The 23,120-nt window shown below is 38.7% G+C and overlaps 1 protein-coding gene and 1 non-coding gene across 2 annotated transcripts; one reads left to right on the top strand and one right to left on the bottom strand.

The window, feature by feature from the left end:
* Window positions 1-7,045: 7,045 nt before the first annotated feature.
* On the bottom strand, window positions 7,046-7,118 carry TRNAC-ACA (transfer RNA cysteine (anticodon ACA)). The gene has a single exon. It is a non-coding gene; the product is annotated as a tRNA-Cys (tRNA).
* A 191-nt stretch (window positions 7,119-7,309) lies between these two features.
* CCDC196 (coiled-coil domain containing 196) lies at window positions 7,310-19,865 on the top strand. The gene is made up of 10 exons (XM_068966600.1): window positions 7,310-7,359; window positions 7,464-7,616; window positions 8,906-8,990; window positions 9,874-9,924; window positions 11,568-11,645; window positions 11,844-11,927; window positions 12,450-12,509; window positions 12,875-13,016; window positions 19,503-19,561; window positions 19,746-19,865. The coding sequence occupies exons 1-10, from the start codon at window positions 7,310-7,312 to the stop codon at window positions 19,863-19,865; spliced, it is 882 nt and encodes a 293-aa protein (XP_068822701.1).
* The last annotated feature ends 3,255 nt before the right edge of the window (window positions 19,866-23,120 follow it).

The raw sequence follows: 23,120 nt of genomic DNA, 5'->3' as shown, positions 1-23,120 counted from the left end.
ATATTTTCTAATTATCATTTATAATCCCCTAATTACTTATTTGGAAGTACAAATTTAAAAAATGCTGCAATGCAGAAGAAATGCTTAATAACATGATAAATCATCTTATTTTTAGTATTTGAGTATTGAAGCAGTATAGGTTACAAGGGTACATAATTTTGTACTTATTTTTATTTTGTAGTGTCTAAAATTATACATGGTTATTACTAAATTTTTAAAACTTCAGTAGAGAGATACTTTATGCTGTTTGGTTTTTTCAGTTGATGTAGCGTATAAGCCTGTATGAACAGCTAAACCAGAATCAGAGAATTCTCTGCTCAGTTTAGACTACTGAGCCTACTTGTGATTCTGACTATACAATATGCCTAGATTGTCTACTAATGTTACATTTTATTTATATAATACTTTTTAATGTCCCCCATAAGGCCTAACAGTAAATGTCAAAAATGTCTGTGGTTTTGGGGGTTTGGTTTTCATTTTGTTTTGGAGAGTGTTGCCTCTGTCATTCACTCTCTGATACACTCAATCTAAACCTGTCAAATTAGGAAATGAGATCAAATTGGCATTTCATATAATTTAAGCAAAACATTGTGTAAATTACCTGGATCTAAAAGGCTATTTGAAAGTGGTCATTTCAATGCAAGAAAAAGAAAAACTTGAAAAGTACAGAAAAAATGGATTTACCTTGAGTTTAGGTTTCAAAATGGCAGCCTCCAGGCCAAATGAATCCCATGAATATGTTGTTTGATTCATACAACACTTAAAAGTCAAGAAGTGACATAAAAAGCCAACCATTTTCTCTTAAAAGTCACTAAGAACTGGCAGAGTTGGATCTGCATTTCAGCTGGAGCCAAGTGGTGACTCCCATCCCCATACTTACTGCAGACAAAGCCTCTGCTGCCCTCTATCCCCACTCAGTCCCCACCATGTAATAAGCTAGTCCCCCAAATCCATCTAGTTTATCCTACTCCCCATTTTTCCAGTTGTGCACCTGAAATCCCAGTATGACTTACCACTGAGTACACCCAAAATGTAACAATAAATGTCATCAATCCATTCTGTACTTCCATAAGTAAAGCAAGCTTCCTTTACAGATGTATACACACACAGGTGAATAAAACTAGAAAATATTTTGGCTCCAACCTATTGTATCCATATATATTTAAATTAGATACAAAAGAATAATTTTTGCTATTGTTTACATATTTATACTTCTCTAGAGAGGATCGGAGATGATTTAGTAATAAAAAAGAGGAAGGTCATTTAAAAAATCAGGACCAAGAAAAATATTAATTGGAAGATCATAAGCAAGAAAGAGCTAGGACCCAAATGTCCAAAGGCACAAAATTACCACTAAGATTCTCAGTAAACCAGAGGAAAAGAAAAACAAGACTTAGTTTATTGATTTATCCCTAAGGAAAACTGCATAGCAATAGTTTCTTGAAAAAGCAACACTTTCTTTAGTACCTAATTCTGAGTGAAACGTGTGATATGTGATCACCTGCGAGCAGTGCTGGTGGCCACAGAGTAGATAAGAGACTGATGTGTTGGATTATCTTCTTTACAAATTCAGGAAGGCTTCATAAAAATTTCTCGAGGCATCCCAAGTGAACGGTGAAGGTGTGACACAAAATATGACTCAGAGGAGGCAGGGAGTTCTATAGATGACCCAGGAAAAATGATGCAAGTAAGCAGCCTTCTGCTGATGCACTGTGATCTGAGAAGAAATCTTGAAGTGATATTTCTCAAAGGTCAGTCCACAGATCACATATCAAAATCACCAGGGAGTGCTTGTTAAAACTGTACTTTCTCTAGATGTACAGAGTAGGATCTCTGGGGGATGAGCCTGGAAATCTGCAGCTTTTACAGGTTTCCCAGGGGATTCTTAAATACAGCAGAGCCAAGAACCACTGCCCCGGAGCAATGGTCTTTAGCCTTGTTATTTTTCACTTGTCTATTCTAAAAGAATTTTGAAACATGAGGAAACTAGGTATCATTTCACATGTTTTTAGGTTGACATCTAATCTTTTTATTGTAAGTTTAAGAGGTTAAAAAATATAATTTCTGATGTAATACTGACATTTCAAGTAAATCTTTTATATTACTTTAAAATGTATACAATTAATTTAAAAAACTCATATGCAATAAAATCTAAATATATGAAGAAGCTCTTCTTTAGCAGTCAAAATTTTTACATTTTCTCCTTTTCCTCTTCGAATGCAAATTTCCATCCCATTTCCCCCATAGAATTTTATTCAAATGCAACATATTTTATGCTTGAAGTCTCTTTTATCACTCTATCATTCTTCTCTGCAAAATATGTATGTACATTGAAATTTTATTTTTTATTTCCTGTCACCTTATGTTGCTAAATGTTAAAATTTCTTCAGAATTGCATTAGCATTATAGTTATTAGTAGTACACACTGACAAAAAAGACACTTTCATATTAATTTTTAATTACAATGAATTATGTTGGAAATGCTTCTATTAATTTGGTTGGTAGACTGTTTCCCCCCAATTTAATTTTTGTATTCATAGGTGAATATTATTTATGGCTAGTATAAAACAGACCAGCACCAATTTTATTCACATTTTTTGCTTTTCATACAATGTTCCCTGAGAGAACTTGTTTATACAAATAACCAAATAAGAATGGAAGATGTTTTGTTATAGCAGGGTCTCTCAGACATTTGAACTCTCTCTAAATTATAAGCCAAAACCCATATAGTAATTTATCATCAAAATTTATATTTAATAAAGTTAAGCTGATGATTTGATTATGTCATTCTTCAATTTTGTTGGAAGAATTGGAAACCACATGACCTGCAAAAGAATTTGTAATCTAGTCACGAATAATCATTCACTCTAACTCCAACACCAACACTGATGTTAGTTTAAGGTCTTAGATGTTTATACACATCCACCAAATCATACTACGGAAGTAGGATAAGTCATGGAAAATTTCAGATGGTTGAAAGGTTTTCATTTTAACAAGTGTAAAAGTGTAATTAGGAAAGGGGTGATAGGAGAAGTCATCAGGGAGCATTTTCAGGCAGATCCATTTTAATAAGTACTTGTGGAAACCCAGAATCAAGCAAGATCACCTGAAAACAACCGTTGTTTTTACGTTTCTTGAAAAACCTTTGTGAACATTCATGTACTTCGGTTTGAAGACCATTGTACTAAGCATCTGGATACACTGAGAGAATACGTTGCTTTCATAAAGACCTCAACAATAACACAGAGAATTCAAGAGTTCCAAAATTTAATCTTCCTCTTCTTAGCTACCTGGATTCACTCCAAATGTAGGTGCACCCTAGCCTGGGACAGCTCTAGCGCAGATTAAAGTGAAGCAGACCACAAAATGGTTATAACAAGTGACACGGGGAGATGTGGGTGATCTTTAAGAGCCTACAAGCTTTTGCTATTATGATTTTGCCAGCACTTCTCTCCTTACTTTAGTTAATGGAATTCTTATCATCTCCTCAGGGGTTGAAGTGGCTCTGGGTCAGAAAGGACCAGAAGGTCCTCATGTTTCTTCCCTGAGGCATTCTGTTATTTTGTTGCTACAACCAAAGCTGAGGGAGAGAGGGTAGGGAAAAAAAAATTTTTTTTGCTTTAATATGAAAATAATTGCTTCTCCTCTTGGAGACGTGGCTTAATTAAACTAATCTAATTTTCTACTGGTAAAACTAACATGAAAATGCTACTGCTCTGAGTTCTCTAATTATAGAGCAATCACACTTTTTCTTAACAGATACTAAAATCAAATGCTATAATGTTGGATGAGGTCATTGTGAATAGCTTGTTATAAGGCCTATTTTGAGGTGTCACATGAATTTCAGTGAATATTGTGCAGTGACAGGAAGCAACAAAAAGCTTACTGCAGGAAAAAAAAAAAAGAATTTCTACTAGAATTTATCTAAAAAGTGATGAGCTTCTACAAATTGTTTCCTAAGAAGTGTGTTCACTGACCATAATCTCCTGTTCTTCCATCCCAAACTCCTTAAATTCAACTCCTTGATTTCCCCTCTTAGCCACCCCCTTTTTCATTTTTCTCCCCTGCTTCACCTGAATGATGATCTCCCTTTTGCTGGTTACACTCACCAGCCCTCTCAGCCTCCCTACACCCTTGAACTTCTACATATCCATTCTGCCAAGTCACAGCTCAGAATCAAACAACCATCTGCTCTCTCTACTACTGCTTCTAGTTTGCCAAGTACTGCTGGAGAAATTGTATTACTACCAACTCATGCCGTAAGAGATCTGCAATTCCCGAACTGACCTTGACCCTTAGCACTACTTGGCAGTCCTTTCACTCTTGCCTGGTTGACTTCCTTTTCCACTGCTCAGGTGCTATTTGAAATCGCAAATCATTACTCTTTCAAAGTTTCCTACCATGCTTCCTCAATCAACAGATGACCTAAATGTCTGCTGCTGCTGCTGCTGCTAAGTCGCTTCAGTCGTGTCCGACTCTGTGAGACCCCCATAGACAGCAGCCCGCTAGGCTCCTCCATCCCTGGGATTCTCCAGGCAAGAATACTGGAGTGGGTTGCCATTTCCGTCTCCAATGCGTGAAAGTGAAAAGTGAAATTGAAGTCGCTCAGTCGTGTCCGACTCTGTGCGACCCCATAGACAGCAGCCCACTAGGCTCCTCCGTCCATGGGATTTTCCAGGCAAGAGTATTGGAGTGGGTTGCCATTGCCTTCTCCGACCTAAATGTCTACTTTAGGAAAAACTATAGCATTCACCTTTTCTTTCCACTTCTAATGGTCATCTATAGCTTTACCCTCCCTACATCTGTCCCAGAGATAATTAATATGTTGATTTTCTTCCATTCCATACTGTTGTTTTGGGGTTTGGGTTGATTTGTTTGTTTGTTTGCTTTAAGCTCTTAAAGTCTGTGTATGTTATTACAAGGAATTCTTCTTGGAAGTCATATTCCAAGTTGAAGAAAAGGCGTCAGAATGTTAGGAAATTAAAGGTGCTGATTGGTTATAGAAAAGAGCACATCAGAATAGCAAGTGTTCTACTTTCAATCATTCCCAACCAAGGACAGAAAGGAAGGTGAGTTGGGATGCTGTCTGTGCATTAAATGTTTAAAATTCTAACATAATTCTGCCAACCAAATATTACAACATGTAATTTAAAGAGGTCATGCTTTAGTGATCAATGCCATTTTTGTCCTCTATTTGTAATACCTGCCACATCTACAATCTAAAAAGCTACTACTAATAATTAGTACACTTTGTTCCTTTTAACTATATGGGGTTTGCTCAGACTCATTCAACCCAAACTTTTCATGGGCACTCCTAGGGCAACCAATGTGAATTACATTATGTTGCACCTGATATGGGTATTCTAATTTGGTGTCATATTACACTAGCTATCATATAAAACTTACAGGTGACACATATATGTTTTAGAAAAAATATTTGTAGAGACTGCCTAAAGAGAGGTTTTGGTATAGAAAATACTTTATATACCCTTAAAGTGTATATAGTTCGAGGAGTTCTCTCCTTCCAAAAAAGAATATAAAATAAGATACAGTGTCTTTGGAAGAGGACTGTGAAAACAAAGGACTCTGAAGCTTAAGTTTCATTAGCATAATATAAATCATCTTTTTTGTATTTGACCTCTTAGGACATAAAACAATCCCTAAATCCAAACCATCCAAAAATTCACTAAAATGTAAATACCTGACATGAGCCAGAAGCTCCACATAACTACATCTCATTCTTACAACAAGCCTTTTAGTTCACTGCTCTCATTTTTATAAGAGTGGAAACTGAGACAGAGAATATAGTAACTCGCTCACAGTTCGTGCACTGCTCACTGTGAAGCTGAGAGTCAAACCAAGATCTGACAAACTAAATCTTGTTTAATTTTCACTACATTTTCACTGCCTTTAAGGTTTCCCAAAAGACAGAAAGTCTAAGTTACTTTGGAGAATGCCCCTAGAACATCTCTGAAAAGGCCCAGTTGAAATTAACAAGACAGTTCACACTTGAGAATGTCATTGAAAATAATGGCCCTAAAACTGTTTAAAGAGCATAAAAGGAATTTCCCCAGTGATCCAGTGGTTAGGACTCCATGCTTTCACTACATGGGCCCAAACTGAATCCCTGGTTAGGGTACTAAGATCCCACAAGCCATACAGCAAGGCCACACACACACACACACACACACACACACACACACACACAAGAACATCAAGAAACAAAACAGAGGTAGAGTTATCCTCTGATCACTACGGGAATAGAAGAAAATGGAAGATCTTAGGGGCTAAGAGAAATGTGATTCTAGTAGGGCGAGGAAAGTGGAAGCAAATTCAGAATCTGAAGGGAAGTCTAGAATTACAGCCTCTCAGGAAGGAATTTGGCCATGGGGTGATCTTTTACATGAGCTTTTACAAACTATATCCTCTTGTTACATGTCTAGTGATATCACATTTTAAAGATAAGAAAGTAATGACAATTGGCTCATGTATTACATTGCTCAATATTGTACCCATACCTTGCATTTGCCAGTTCGGCCTCTATTTTTTAAGATGTATGCTAGAGATATCCCCTTCTCCTCTGAAGACTTCCAAAGGTAGATGCTTTGTCTTTATCTTTTCCGCACTCACAGAATCCAGTCAGTACTGTGCCCTACAGATAGCAGGCACTCTATTCCCTGGAGGTCAATTGCCATGGAAGATGGTGTTGATGAGTTATTTTTGACAAGCCATCATTCTCTAACACAGTAGGAATTCCATAATATAGATGTTTTATGCTACTGTCCTATTCAGTCAAAGACTTCAGAATAAAACTGTTGGCATTGGCTAAAGCTAAGGCAAGAACTGATCAGACGTTGTTAGTAGTATTTTCAGTCAACAAGCTGTCACTGATGTTCAAGTTACTTAAGTGAAGTGAAGTCGCTCAGTCGTGTTAGACTCTTTGTGACCTGCAACCCCATGGACTGTAGCCTACTAGGCTTCTCCATCCATGGGATTTTCCAGGCAAGAATACTGGAGTGGGTTGCCATTTCCTTCTCCGGGAGATCTTCCTGACCCAGGGATTGAACCTGGGTCTCCTGCATTGTAGGCAGATGCTTTACCGTCTGAGCTACCAGGGAAGTCAAAGGCCTGTTTAATCTGTGGTCTTAGCGCCATTGTGACCTCAGCCTGTAGCTAAAATCAGTCCAGTGCAACAGGAGTTTGAAGAAGAGCAGCACAAAAACGATGACTTAACTGAATGAACAGAACAAGAAGGCACATCTTTTCAAGAGGACCTTTTTTATTCTTGGAGTAGAAGTTTTCCTTCAAGATGACAAGTGCTTCAAACTCTCCAGAACCTTACTTATCTTCCAAAACAAGGTAAGTCTATGATGGAAGATGCTGAGTGGTAACTATCCAGGAGAGAGAAGACAGTCTCTATTATTAGTCCAGGATAAGGGAAAATATAGTGTCTTTTCCCACAGAAGTTCTAAATTAGATGACAACTACTTGAAGGAGTTGAATGAGGACTTAAAACTGAGGAAGCAGGAACTGCTGGAGATACTAAAACCTCTAGAAGACAAGAACAACCTGTTGTTCCAGAAGTTGATGTCTAACTTGGAGGAAAAACAAAGAAGGTATGTGTTCCCTTTTCAGGATTTCCTAGAAGGGGAAAGGCAGGATAACTGGATTTAGTGATGATTATTTACATTTTTAAAAAGGTTTAGTAGCTATAGTAAATCAACAAGAAAGTAACCACAAAATCAGAGTGGCAAGGAATCCTTTTTTCTTTTAGTAGAATTAAATATGACTCAGCTCATCTCACAGGGCTACAGTTACAATGTTTCTTCCCAAAGAAAAGATAAGACACTTCAGTATCCTCCGTGTATCAGGGTCACACAGACAGCTGCCCATTCATGTTTGTGGAATCACCTTAGGAGGCATGACTGTGCTCTTCAAATGCCAAGCAGTGGAATGGCAATCATTTCTGAGGATCAAACTCCTCTGGATTAGGGTCTGGCCTTATTCTTAATAAATGTACTAGGCAATTGAGGTCTTAACTCTTTGCTAAGGCACTCACTGTTCTTGGAATCTACCAACATTCTCTTTCCTGCCTAGTCCTAGGGAATCTCACCTTAATGTGTCTACCTTAGCAAAAGCACCTCATGGAGCTTGGACTTTTGGAAAGCAAAACTCAGGCAGAAAGCTGTGAGAAAAAAAGCCAGGCAGAAAATTGTGGTCAATCAACAGCTGCTTACAACCCAGAAACTTAGCCCTCTCAGGGCAAGGTAACACAAAGGCTTGCTTCTCCACTTATAATTAGAGAGGGGAAAGTACAAAGAGGGAAAAGTACAAAGAATATAAGCACAAGTTAATTAATGCCTTTGAAGAATATCCCCTCTTACAGTCATAGACTTGATATTTATTCAGATTTTGTCAAAAACTTTTTGATGGCTTGATTCTCTAGAGGCTACCATAAGGATATAAGTGAATTCCCCAGTTAACTCCAATGTTTTTATATAGAGAAGCAAGGCAGGGGAGAGGACAGGGAATGATTCTGAGATTTATCCTTAAGACAACAAGTTTCTCAACCTCCTTCCTCACAGAGGTGAAAAATGCCCCCTTTCTACTCCAAAAGTCATACAGCAAAACCTCGTCTAAAAGGGTGGAGAGGTGTTTCACTAGCTCTTGAAGACCTAACTTTTGAGTGTTTTAGGGCACAGAATTCACTCCAGAGCACATTCCTAAGATAAACATCAATTAGGAATGAAATTGGAGAACTTTTATGTCCAGAAAGACTTCCACAGCTCCTATGATTTCAGCCCCCATCTCCCGCTCATGGTAGAATAGTTTCTGGCTGGTCACGGAATATTAGTATTTCTCTTTAGGAAGTATTATGTTTATGCTATCTCTTTCTTCTTTCTAGTCTACAGATCATGGCAGGGAAGGGGAATGATGACTCCTCAGTCACTGAGCTCGTTAAGGAAGCAGAAGAGATGAAGCAGAATCTGGTAAGAGGTTGGAGGGCACTCCAGGGAATGGCCTCCTGAACATGGCTCTCAGTTCCACAGCTTCAGACAGAGAGCTCATCTGTAGCACTGGTGCTCCAACCCTCATAGGTCCTTGATCTAGGAAGTCGTGGTTGAACCAAAGGGAGTCAGATGAAACATTGGAAAGAATAAGGACTAGCTAGTAAAAATTCTATTTCTTTGACTTTTAGAAAAACTTTCCATCTAAAGATTAATGAGTAGAAGCACATTCAGTTCAGTTTAGTTCAGTTCAGTCACTCAGTCATGTCCGACTCTTTGCTACCTCCATGAATCACAGCACGCCAGGCCTCCCTGTCCATCACCAACTCCTGGAGTTTACCCAAACTCATGTCCATCGAGTTGGTAATGCTCATCCTCTGTCGTCCCCTTCTCCTCCTGCTCCCAATCCCTCCCAGCATCAGGTCTTTCCCAATGATAAGCACGTTAACCCCTCACATTTCAAAATAAATAGAACATACCAAAGTAAAAGGGAAGAGTGTGAGAGATTCTTTAAGATTTTTAAAAATCAACAACAAAGGATCTTAAAAATGAGAAATTAGGGGTCTGAGTCCCAGAGAAGCTGTCATATGATCAGGAAATGTGAAGTAGTGCAAGAGTGAGGAACTCATTACTATATTATTATACCACAATTACCGTAATTAAAGTTATTATTCCAAGTTGTTATTATTTTTTTATCATCATCATCAATCTCATCTCTCATGTTCCTGGGTTTGAGGCGAGGTTCATTTATTGCCTTCCTCTGTGGTTTATTATGCTGCTGCCCCCTGTTCACCCTATTAGTAATTTCTTCTAACTTTAATAAGACAAACAAATTTCTGTTTGTTTGGACTTTCCCCTCCAACAGGAGAGGAAAAACAAGATGCTTCGGAAGGAAATGGAGATGCTGTGGAACAAGGTATGTGTGTGTGCCTCTAAGGATCTCTTGGAAAAAGAGAAAATTCTCTTTTTCTGGTCCACATCCTCGCTTTTTCATGTCTCTGTTTCCACATGTGCCTTATTCCAATTCATTCTTTAATCTTTATTTTTAAAACTATTATGTCATGTTGCTCTTCTTATGAAAACCCTTTACAGTTATTCCTTATTATGGCATAGGCTGCCTCTTGCCACCTTTCCAGTCTCCTCTCAGAGAAGTGCCCCCCTCCCACACTGGCCTCCACATGTCAAGACCTTTCCTTGCTCAAAACTTTTGCCTTTGCTTTATCCCTGGGCTGTAATGCTGTTTTCTTATAGCTGACTCATTCTCATCCTCCAGGTCTCTGCTTAAACGTTACCTCCTCAGGGAAGCCCTCCTTATTTACTCCATCTGAAAAAGGGCATTACCCCACCCCTTACTTTCTATTATACAGTTCTGTTCATGTCTTCCATAGCACTTTTTATAAGTCCATTATTATTTTTTGTGTTATTATTATTTTATTTGCTTGTCTCCCTGCCCTGCTCTGAAATACATGCTTCTCCACTATCTTGATAGCTTTGTTCATCTTGGAATCCCTAGCATTGTAGCACAATGCTTGGCACATAGCGGATGATCAATATATGGAAGTTGAATTAGTAAATACCTAGTTCTAATTCCCCTACAACTTTGCAACAGTCAAGACATGGTTTAATATAAAAATGTTATGGCCTTTTGATGGGAAACCAAGCAGGACAGAAATTCCTTCATGCACTTAGCCTTTGGGATTCAAGAGCTTTTTCACATATTATGAGACAGAATAGCAGATTGTCTTGTGCTATATACAGGTGTGAGTGTGTCTCTGACAGCTTTTTCCATCTCACCTTTCCACAAATAAATGGAATACTATCAAGGCCTGTATCTTGTACTGAGATCTGCTCTTAGTGCTTAGTGGGAGCTACATATAAGTTCTATGAATTATAAGAAATTTTAGTTCCTGAGTTCTTGAATCCTAGTGACAAGAAATATGCCAGCACCCTTCCTCTGTCAAAATCCAGTTTCTCCAGAGCTCCTGAAAGACTTTGTATAAGGGATGTCCATATACCCAAGCTTATGGTTGACTTACCCTACTGATATTTTTAGGCAATGAGAAGTGGGGAGACAAGATCATCTGCCTAATGGTTAAGAACACAGACTTAAGGAGTCCAGGAGATCTGGTCTGAGTTCCAGCTCCATACTTCCCTACTTGAGTGACCCTAAACAAATGACTTAACCTCTCCAAGTCTTGGTCTTCTGATCTATAAAGTAGATCAGAAATAAAAACAGCCATGTTAGGATTAAATGAGAATGTTTGTAATGCGGTAGTATAAATAAGTAAAGGAGTAATTAGCTTACAATAGTGATTGGCATATGATAAAGGTTCAGTTAATAGTTTTTATCATTATAAAGTACACTCAAGAGACCAGATAGAAAGGTTCACTTCATTCTGAACCTCCTTTGGTAGTACACTTTTCATGTCAGACCCTGAGAGGTTGCTAAGTGGCAGTAATAAACCAGTTTTGCTGGCTTTCCAGTTGACCCATATTGGCTTTCCACTTCCTTCACAAAGTCCCACTAATTTAAATGTTTGCCAAAATGCCTCTCTACAGACATTCAACACGGAAGAATTCAGTGATGAAGAAAAAGTACTGCAAATAAAGAACAAAACAGACTTACAGGATGGAAAGGCAAGTGGACAGCATAGCACTTAGAATTTCAGAGTTGTTGATGCCACGCAGATGGAAACAGCCTGTAGACAATCCAGGCTAATTTGGGTAGATACGTAGGAGCTGGGCCTTAAGGGTATATTGGATTTACTGTCAGCTGAGACATTACATTTCTTTCCTGGGACCTCCTATTCCTTTAGCTCTCTTCTTTCCTCCCAGGCTCCCAAAACCCCCTCATCGTCTAGGAAGACCAAGAATGAACTGGAGACATTGTGTGCAGAGAAAGTGAAGGAAATAAGGAAGGTAGTATGATCTTTCTGGAAGTAGTGACTTTTAGAGCTGATAGATTAGAAATCTTTAAGGTAGCAATAGTCTGCCTAAACTGTGGTGTGCTCCTGAACAGACACAAAATTTTATGGGAGATTTGGTTCCCTTGGGATGCTGCATTTGAGTCAGAGTGACATTGCAAGTTTCTTGTAAATTATGATAGCTAGGGCAAAGTAGGAAAAGCTATGCCAATAATGACAAATTTGAAATAGCTATGTGATGTCAAAATACTTGTTCATTTGTTTTTGAATGTGTATTTAGAGATATCATGTTTCTCGCGACCATTCATTGATAGAAAATGATCCTATTCATTTAGCGTTCAGCTTTCGGAGACTAGGTTGTACAGGTGGGGCCAATTAAGAGGACTAACGCAGTTGAAACCAATATATGAGTGAATCTATGACACCATAATTTTGCTATAAAGTCTTCGCAGCATTCTGAGAGAACTGATTTCTGATCTCAATTTACTTTGTCACCAGAGGCTCTTTCTCCCACCAGGAAAAGAAACAGAGGAAAATGGAATGGGTCAGGTATCAGGAACAAGCCAACATCATTCAGGTACAAAGTCTTCCAAGGCTGGACATGGGGTATAGTTCCATCTATGCAATATAGAAGCTTTTAGTTACTTAATGTTAAACCTGATCCCCTCATCTGGTTTACCAACTGTCATGCTAAAAGAAATATTTTGTGGGAAGATAGCTGGAGAGATCTACCTCCAGCTCCACCTTGGGTATAGCACTTTCCCCTATGATCTTGATTTTGCTCTATTTGAAATGGGAAAAGAATCACAAATACTTTCTCCCCACTTTTACAGACTGAGCATGATAGGATCATTTTAAGACTTATGAGTAAAAAGGATTCAGGTATTAGTGGATTTAGAGAACAATTCTATATGAGTAGTCTTGAAAAATGTTCTCTTGTAGAATGACTTTAATGGCAAAGTGATTGAGCTGAGAATCGAAGCCTTGAAGAACTACCAGAAGGCCAATGATCTGAAGTTATCACTGTACATACAGCAGAATTTTGAGCCAAAGCAAGCAGTTTTGAATCTTCCCAGACCCCAAGGTAAGTACAATATCATAGGTACATAATTTGAGGTTTGTTTTCCACTGGAGAGTCCATTACTTATAAAGTGATAGCACAATGCCTGGCACACAGTAAGTTAGTAGTGTTTTAATAAAGATTATCACTATCATCATCATTATTATTACACTGAAGCTCTTATATCAACATAAAGATTCTTCTGGAGGAAATAAAATTTTCCTTTGTAAAGATTAAGTCATACATTGTGTACTTAGCATATGTAGAAGATACAGAGTTGACACCTGATAAAAATTAGTTTTTCCCTCACCACCTCTCCTTTCCTAGTAATTAGAGTAGTTTAATCTCACAAACCTTATTGGAATAGGCTCTGCTACTTCAGAATGGAAGACCAAAGAGACATCAGACAATGGTTGTGAGTTTCACCACTCCAGATATTCCTCTGGGAGTTTCAGCATTCCCCACCCCAAAGGATTTATGACATTGTTAGAGGAAATCATATAGGTTACCATAAGAAAATGAAGAAATGGGACTTCCCAGAAAGCCCATGGGTTTAGACTTCGCTGTCCTGATGCAGGCTGTGCAGATCCCATCCCTGGTGGGGAAGCCAAGGATTTGGCCACAAGGATTTTGGTTAAATCCCAAAACATAAAACAGAAGCAGTATTGTAACAAATTCAATAAAGACCTTAAAAATGGTCCACATTAAAAAAAAAAATCTTTCAAAATAAATGAAGGAATGGTCTCTGAGGGGCAGGAAGAAAGGACACTTAAATTTTCATGGATCTATGAATGTGTAATTTTTTAAAAAGAGACATGCAATAAAAAAATCATGGCTAAGGGATGCCAATGTTTTAACAGTATTAATGTGTATATCTCTCATTTCTTCTCAATCTTATTCCCTAATGACTTGAATAGGTTATAAAATCATTTATAGCATAAAGATTAAATAAATGACTAAATCAAGGCAAAGTAAAAATAAGTTGAAGCCAGGTAAATACATGAAAATGTGTAATGAAATGCACAGTTGGTACAGGTAGGCTTCAAACTCGATTCTGAATTTCCCAGAAAAGGAAACATGGATTTATAGTGCCCACAAAATAAAAATAAACCAACCCCTCAGAAAAAATATAGCTTTTACTTTTACTGAAATGAGAGAAACTTCTCCTCCAATCCTCATCGTGGGGAGAGGACACTATAATGTGTGTCATGTTAGCTAATGTCCTCAACAATATTTCTAAGATAAATTCAGAATCTCAATTTCTAAGACTGGTTCTTATCTACTCCTTGGCACAGTGTGATAAGAGATTATTGATTTGAATTTTTGTGTCAGTGATGAATCAGCTCACGAGGATTTGGTCCATGTCCATAGCACTCTGTTGAGCTGAATTGATCCATATTTAAAAGTTAGAAAATGTAGAGACTGGAGGAATCTACCTGTCCTTCAGCCCATGTTCCATCCATATTTTTCTTTTAACTTTTGTTTTGATAAGAATTGGAAAGCAGAAAGCTTGAGGTTTTCCTCTCCAATTAGAACCCGGAATACAACCAGAAGCAGTATAAAGTCATTAAAATGTGTAAAAAGATAGAGGAGGGGAGGGTGACGAGGGTGAGAGATCCATGTCTTATTTCGTTTACAATTAGCTGAAAGTCATCTCAAGGGATCCATAGAGTAAGGAGCCAAAAATCCTTTCGTTCTGGATTCAAATCAAGTCAATAGTCAATAAATAGCGAAGGGTTCCATTCAACATGATCAATTCAGAAGATTTTTTTTTCCCCTTGCTTTCAGAACCCTGAATCTTTGAACTCTGAACTAGAACAGCCCAGAGATCAACATCTCCTTTCCTCTTCTCTCCTCTTAAGCTTCTGGAATACTAAGTGATAGGGCACTAAACTGTTCAATTACCACAAGTGCATGTAGCCCCAGGTATGTGTCCCCCATTTCTTGTGTGTTATTAATTTATGGATTGCACATGCATTGGATACTGATTGCAGGCCAGTTTTATTTTCTAAAACACATGCATACAAAATCTTTGAGTTTGTTTGAGACCAAGTAGATCTGAAATCTAAGTCCTAAATTTTGGTTATATTGATCTATTTATAGCCTAGGATTTAATTAATGAAAACAAAAGAAATACTAATTTTCTTCAATGAGGAATTTTTAAAGTAATTATATTAAGATATGATTACCCACCTGGAGAAGGAAATGGCAACCCACTCAGGGTATTCTTACCTGGGAAAGCCCATGGTAAGAGGAGCCCAGCAGACTAGAATCCATGGGGTCGCAAAAGTCAGACATAACTTAGGAACTAAGCCACCATCACCATGATTACCAACAGTGACACGATAGGGAGGAGGTTTGGTGGGTGCTCAGTGTTTCTCAACTTCTGTGTCACTTGAACTATTTTTTATCGTTTATTCAGTATTTGTATTGTTTATTCAGTATTTTTCTGTTTACATTGACTTCAATTTCTTAAATACCTTCCTTGAAAATAAAATTGTATTGCTGTTCTACATGAAAAAAGCCTAGTTTTCTATAATAAGTAAACATCATAAGTGAAAGTGAAATTGCTCAGTCGTGTCCGACTCTTTGTGACTCCATGGACTGTAGCCTACCAGGCTCCTCCATCCATGGAATTTTGCAGGCAAGAGTACTGGAGTGGGTTGCCATTTCCTTCTCCAGGGGATCTTCCCAACCCAGGGATCAAACCCAGGTCTCCTGCACTGCAGGCAGACGCTTTACTATCTGAGCCACCAGGGAAGCCCAAACATCATAAGTATACAGAAAATAAAATTTTAGTATTCTAACAAGATACTGAGGCCTAAGGCCTCTTTTATCTTTATTAGAAAGTGAGATTGGAGAAGGCAATGGCAGCCCACTCCAGTCCTCTTGCCTGGAATCCCATGGATGGAGGAGCCGTGGGCTGCAATCTATGAGGTCGCTAGGAGTCAGACATGACTGAGCGACTTGACTTTCACTTTTCACTTTCATGCACTGGAGAAGGAAATGGCAACCCACTCCAGTGTTCTTGCCTGGAGAATCCCAGGGACGGAGTGGGAACCTGGTGGCTGCCGTCTATGGGGTCACATAGAGTCGGACAAGAGTGAAGCGATTTAGCAGCGGCAGCAGCAGCAAAAAGTGAGATTAGCAAGATGTAAACAGTTTTAAAGAAAACCACCAAATTGAAACTTTTCTTCTTGATGCCATCAGGGTTTCAACTTTGAAAGAATCGAAAGGGGGTAGTTATCTCACTATGATTTATAGTATTTAATGTGTTCCAGCACCTCCTAAATTTATTGCAGTTGCCTCATAAAATCATCTCACTATCAGATTTTGGGAAATAGTAATTTAATGGGTAAAAGCACTGGATTTGAATTCAGAGACATGACTTACAGGCCTTACTCTTAGGCTAACCAGTGAGATGACCTGAACCAGTCATTTTGTTTCAGTGTTTTTCTTTATCTAAAACCACCATAACACAGTACAGAGCAAGTTGAAAACATATAGTTTGTGTAATCCTCACAATGACTCTTTGAGGTAGGCATTACAGAGCAAGAAGCTGGTTCAGAGAAGCCAGGTTTCTGACTCCATATCCAAATCTCACCTCCTAAAATATTCTGTAATTGACAGTGTTCCAGTATATGACTTCTTATGACTCTTGCAGCTCTAAAGTCTATGATCTGGATGCAGGCCAATCACCTGTTTGATGTATAATCCTCCCAATAAAGAATCATACCCACAACATTCCTTTTTTCAGTAACAGAAATGCTAGTTTCGAGGTTGACAGATTTGTCATTCTACATTTATCCCAGTAGGTGGCACCAATCGCATCCAGGCCTCTAGCCCATAAACGGTGGTAATTCAGGAAACTTTAGGGAGCCATTGGTCTTCTATGGCCCTTAGACAAAATACACTACCCCTAAACATGAAATGAAAACATTTAAAAATCTGTTAGTGTTTCCCACCATGCTTCATGACACTGGGGTGTATTACTGGCAGCCTTGATTATACCATATTAAATTCAGTATTCTGCTGGCAATATCTGTAACTATCATTCCACTCCGTAAACTACAGGAGCCTCCATTCCAAAAACGGCCACTGTCCACTTCCTCCACAATCGCTGTCTAATTCTGTTTTTCTTTTCTACCACAGACAAATCAGGTGATTAGGACAAGGAATTAAAAAAATCAGGCAATTGTACAAGGTGGTGATTTTCTTGGAGTTGAAGTACTTAAAAGTGTTCCTGGATAACGTTCCTCTTCCTCTAGTTTCAAAAGAATTGAACGTCACAAACCTGTGGTAAAGAATGGATGGAATGGAATTTTGGACACACCTTCCAGCAAATCAGGGTACAGGCCCTTCTGTTACAGGCATTTCCAAGCAGAGGGAGGGTTTTATTTTCCCCCACTGCTCCTGGCCAAGAATTCCTCCTCCCACATCAACTGTCCTGTGTGCCGGTTGGCTGCGTCACAGTGGTGTGATCGACTTGGTTGGCAAAATACAATCCTCTGTTAATACTGACTTTGTTACACTTCAAGCAACCCCTCTTTGTAAATTCCCTTGAGGCCCAGGTCGCAGCATTAGCATTGTCAGTCTCGGCTGCTTAGCATACTGCATCTCCTAGTTTTACAGAAGAGAAAAGCATTTTATAGCCTGGGTGAAGTTTTACCTTTTGGTCTCACCAGAAATGAGTCACATTTGAAGGGATTTACTTCCAGACCAGTTGTAAAAAGACAGTTTGACCCAGAGTATATGGCAGCTCTGCCCAGGTTTCTGTAGAGTCAAGAAAGCAGTTCTTGGCCTTTGGCGGTCACCTGTTTTAAGAGAGCTCAGGCATGTAACCATCTTTAAATTCAGCTGAGTTTCCCATCACACCTGCTGGTGATCAAAAAAGAGCTTTATCTTCTGTCATAACAGGACTGGCTATAAAACACTCGATTCTGACACCCTTGGTTTTCTCTCCTCCCCTACCCCGCCCCCTAGCTCCCTCCCCAACTTTTCACATTTCCTTGAGCTCTTTAAAGAAGCTGAAGGTTGTATGTGAATATTTTGCTCCTCTTATAAATTCAGATGAAAGCCCAGTGCGGTGGGAAATGAATACTCTTGAGACTTTATTAATTCTGTAACTCCCTCTGTTCTGAAAGCAAGTCTTTCTCCCCAGCTTTAACCTTTACTTCACTTTAGCATTACTCTTCCTGATGGCCAAAATACTCTCCCGCAGGTGCTGCGAAAGGAAAACGGTAGTGTTAAGCTAAAATTCTAAAAGGCAGGGATAGAAACCCACAGCTACCTCAAACCTGGGTCCTTGATAAATAGCATTGCTCTCAAATACAGGTTTTTTTAAAGCTTTGCTGCAACTTGAACCTTTTCAATGTCAGCGTTAGGTTCATGGTATTAGTAGGTCATGAAGTTAATTTCTAAACTAGATCATTCTTTCACTTCCTATAAAACCCCACAGAAGGCCAGGGGAGAACAGACGTCATCTTTCCTAAACATAAATTTTGAAGGTTGAAAAAAATGTAAGCTGTACTGTTATTAATATTATTATTTCTTCAATGAATGACAGTAGATTGTAAACTTTTTTCGCATCACACACTCAGGAGAACAACAGGTTGTCTAGAAAAGGGTTGTCATACTTAGCTAATAGAAAGAAGATGTCCAGTTAAGTGTAAACTGCAGATAAACAATACCTTTTAATTTAAATATGTTCTGAGTGTTGCATGGGACATACTTATACTAAAAATTATTTGGTGTTTATTGAAATTCACATTTAACTGGGTATCCTGTATTTCAGTCTGGCAACCCTCACCTAGGACAGACTCACCACAGAGCCTGTTTAGCCCTACAATTGTCCCTTTTCCCCCTTTTCATTGTCTCCCGTGTCCCTTCCTCTCTGTCTGGGCCTGTCTTTTTTCCTGCCTCCTCTTTCTCATCTCCACCCCAGCCTTTATCTTTTGTTTGTTCTCTGCTGTCCACAGTTGGCCATTTTTGAGGAGTTATGTATCTGGGTTATCAGAGGGTACACAGATATGTACATGAGTTATCATCTCATTTTGTTATTTAAAGGAGGGGTTGGAGGAGATGGATACATGTATATGTAAGAATGAGTTCCTTCACTGTTCATCTGAAATTACCACAGCATTGTTAATTGACTATACCCCAATACAAAATAAAAAGTTAAAGAAAAAAGTTGTATTGGAAGTATCCTTTTTAGGCTCTCAAAATAAAATTGTTTTTATTTGATGTAATCCTCAAATGATTTTTTTTCCCTGTGGGACATGAGCTTTCAAGAGAAAAAAAAAAAGATTTGCCACTTCTACTTTAAAAATATTGCTTGATGAAGTTATTTTCTAAAACATCAATTAAAAAATCCGTATCAACGCCAATACCAGAGTCAGTCCTACAATGATACGATACTGTGCTGAATGCTAACAGACTTGCAACTAAAAATAAAACTAGGGTTTTTTTTGACTCAAAGAAAGCTCTCATTTTCCTAATTTTCCCCATCAGGTACCATGGACACTACAACGATGAACAGAGCAACTACCTGCAAAAATGAATCTAATGAGGTGAGAATTACTTTGGTTTTTGAAGTCATTTTAAAGGCTTGAATAGACAGTAGGTATAGAATTTTGGAATGTGTTTGTTAATGTACATTTTAATTTAATATTTGCATGGGATTTGCAAAGTGAGTACCAGGAAACTTGGGGTTTTAGCTGTCTTTTTTTTTTCTTCTGTTTTTTCCTGTCTTAGAGAATTCTGGGATCAAAGACCTACACAGAACAACAAAGAGCTAAAGGAAGTCAGTTTGATGATGCAAGAGGGAGGCTCTTTTTTCTGAGGTCAAGGCCAGATGAAGTGCTGAAGGATTAGAAGGCTTTCACTCCATTTGCTTTGGATAGATTTAAAGACGAGGCACAGCCATTTGTGTTAATTAAAATCTTTCCAACCTTTGTTTTAGTGCTGTTTTCACTCTCTTTCTCCTCCAAAATGGGTGGAAATGCTAGTTAGATGCTTGGCCTTATGCATGTCATAAATTTAGTCATTTAGAATAAACAGCCTCTGATTATTTTGATAGCTTTTGATTTTTGAAATGACTAGATCCAAACCACATTGTATGTTGTTAACAAGTCCATAAAAAGCTGCTGCTCTCCGTCTCTCAGGGCTTGCTGTGGTGCCTCAGGGGTAAAGAATCTGCTTGCCAATGCAGAAGACACAGGTTTGATTCCTGGGTTGGCAAGATCCTCTGGAGAAGGAAATAAAGCCCACTCCAGTATTCTTGCCTGAGAAATCCCATGGACAAGAATTAGTGACAAGAATTGGACAAGATTTAGTGAAAAAACAAGAACAACTCCATCTCTGAAGTGTTTAATTCTGGGCAGATCCTCCACTGACAAATGAGCCAAAGTAGTTACAAACTAAAGAAATAATATTCCATAGACTCCTCTTACTCTCTCATCCATTTGCCCTGTTGATACTGCTTCCTAGTTACCTAGTCCTTGAATACCTTCTGCCTTCCTGGTACCACTGTTCTTGTTCAGGTTCTTTTTCCTGCCTGGATTACCAGAGCCTCTAATTTGGTTTCCTTGCTTGGTTTCCAGCCCTTCTAATTAACCTTCCACAGCACCACCAAAACTATCTTTTCTAAAAGAGAAATGAGATCATGTCACATTTCTACTGATTTCCCCTTGACATTAAAGTTCAAAACTCCCTTACAAACCACATAATGGTCTACCTTCTACCTACATCCCCAGCCTCGTCTTCTACTGTAACCCTCTGCCCTGATACATCTACACTGAGCTATACAGAACAGGTTGCAGTTCCCCTGATGCTCCACGAGTTCTATTATCTCCATGCCTCTGCACAAAGTTGTTCCTCTGCCTGAAAGAGTCTTCTCTTCTTGTCTGCTTGACCACTGCCTACTGATCCTAAGGGCCAAGTTTGGTACCCTTGTTCTATCCCAGTAATTCTCAGTCCTAGTTGTGTTTCAGAAGATCCTTGGGAGCTTTTAAAAACACCAATTCACCAAGCCCCTCTCCAGGTCATTTAAATTATGATCTCTGAGAGGGAGGGCAAAAAAGCATCTGCATTTTTTAAAAGCTCCCTAGGAAATTCTAAGGTGCAGTCAGGTTTGAGAATTATGGTTCAGGCTGTCTTACCTCTATCATAGCACTTACGAAACGATGTTGCAATTATTTACCTAGCCATTGATTTCCCTAACTAAATTGTGAGCTCTTTGAGGCCCTGGACTGTCTTCTTCATCTTTTCATTTTGATCACATAACAGTACCTGGGATTTGATAGAGCCTCGGATATTGCAAAAGACCACAGAAAGTTAACTGTAAAGTCCCAGGTCTCTTGACACTCTGTGTGTGTCAGTATAATACCACTGGATCATACTGTAGTCCCTGAGATCTTCAGATCTTTTCTTTAATTAAATTATCATTAATTTCCTATCTCATGTCAGTACGAAGAAAGTTGACTTGTTACAAAACACTTCATGACCTGTAGGAATCCTCATATGGTATAATGAGTAAAGTAAGCCAACCAACTAAAAATCTTCCCTCTCCCAAGGTCAATTTAAATTTTTAAAGGTCGCTCGAAAAGGTGGATTTTTAAAAAATCTGTTTTCAGACTGGAAAACTTTTCACAAAATCATAGAATTTGGGCATTAGATGGAACCTAAAATAAGTATGGGCTTCCCTGACAACTCGGTTGGTAAAGAATCCACCTGCAGTGCAGGAGACCCTGGTTCCATTCCTGGGTCAGGAAGATCTGCTGGAGAAGGGATAGCCTACCCACTCCGGTATTCTTGGGCTTCCCTTGTGGCTCAGCTGATAAAGAATCCACCTGCAATGCAGGAGACCTGGATTGGGAAGATTCCCCAGAGAAGAGAAAGGCTACCCACTCCAGTATTCTGGCCTGGAGAATTCCATGGACTGCATAGAGTCACAGAGAATAAAAGAAGTATAAATAAATCTCCATCACTTTTCAGAAGATACTGAAGTTCAGATATGTTGAAAGAGTGTTCAAGGCCCACAGTTAATTGAGGCTATTAACAGTTAAGCTAATTACCAGAGCCTGGTATTATTACTGCCAATTCCAACTCAACTTCTATCTTTCCTCTCTTGACCACAAAAATAAGAGGCTCTTCAGTTCTATCAACTGAAAGTGAAAGTCACTCAGTTCTGTCCGACTCTTTGCAACCCCATGGACTATATAGTCTGTGGAATTCTCCAGGGCAGAATAATGGAGTGGGTAGCTTTTCCTTTCTCCAGGGGATCTTCCCGACCCAGGAGAATCCTCTTGCAATGCAGGAAACCCTGGTTCAACTCCGGGGTCCAGAAGATCCTCTGGAGAAAGGGATAGGCTACCCACCCCAGTACTCCTCGTGGCTCAGCTGGTAAAGAAATCGCCTTTACAGTCCATGTGGTCTATACAGTCCATGGAGTTGCAAAGGGTTGGACACGACTGAGCGACTTTCACTTTTTCTGTCAACTGAGTTAGCTGAGTATATAATCTACATTCTGTTTCAAGAAAGCCACCTCTCTTCTCATTTGGACCCTCTGTACTTTAGCAGTCCTGAAAGATTTTCCAAGCCAATTGGGTTACACAGAGCAATAAGAACAAAAATCAGGAATATAAAATCTGATTGAACCACTGAGTACCTTTGATGAGTCATTTAATCTCAAGGTCTTAGATTCCCATTTTAAAAGTTGAATTAAAAGAACACCATTCAAATGTTTTAAAATCATGTTTTTTGTCTGTTTGTTTTTACCATGAAATGAGTTTGGATGAGTATATGACCTTCCCCCCACCAACACCTTTTTTTCCCTGTTAAACAAAGCATGAAGTAAACAATTCACTCGCTAACAGAGATGTATAACTTCTTAACAAATGAAACCATTTGCTATCTCTAAACTATTGAAATCATATGTTCCTTATTATTAGGCTTATCGCTTTTACCTCAAATGCTCCAAATCTTTCAGTTTCTTCAAAACTCAGAACTGAAACGTTATAGCCCTTTTTTCTACCGTCTTCAAGACTTCACATTGGATTTTGACTTTCACTTGTATGGCAGTGCAGTGTTATCAATTAGATTGGCTGGCTATGCCTGGGTATCTGCATT

The sequence above is a fragment of the Capricornis sumatraensis genome, chromosome 2 (assembly GCF_032405125.1).
Source record: "Capricornis sumatraensis isolate serow.1 chromosome 2, serow.2, whole genome shotgun sequence".
Lineage (NCBI taxonomy): Eukaryota > Metazoa > Chordata > Mammalia > Artiodactyla > Bovidae > Capricornis > Capricornis sumatraensis.
Note: the sequence above shows the minus strand (reverse complement) of the source record. Positions and strands in the feature narration are given on the sequence as shown.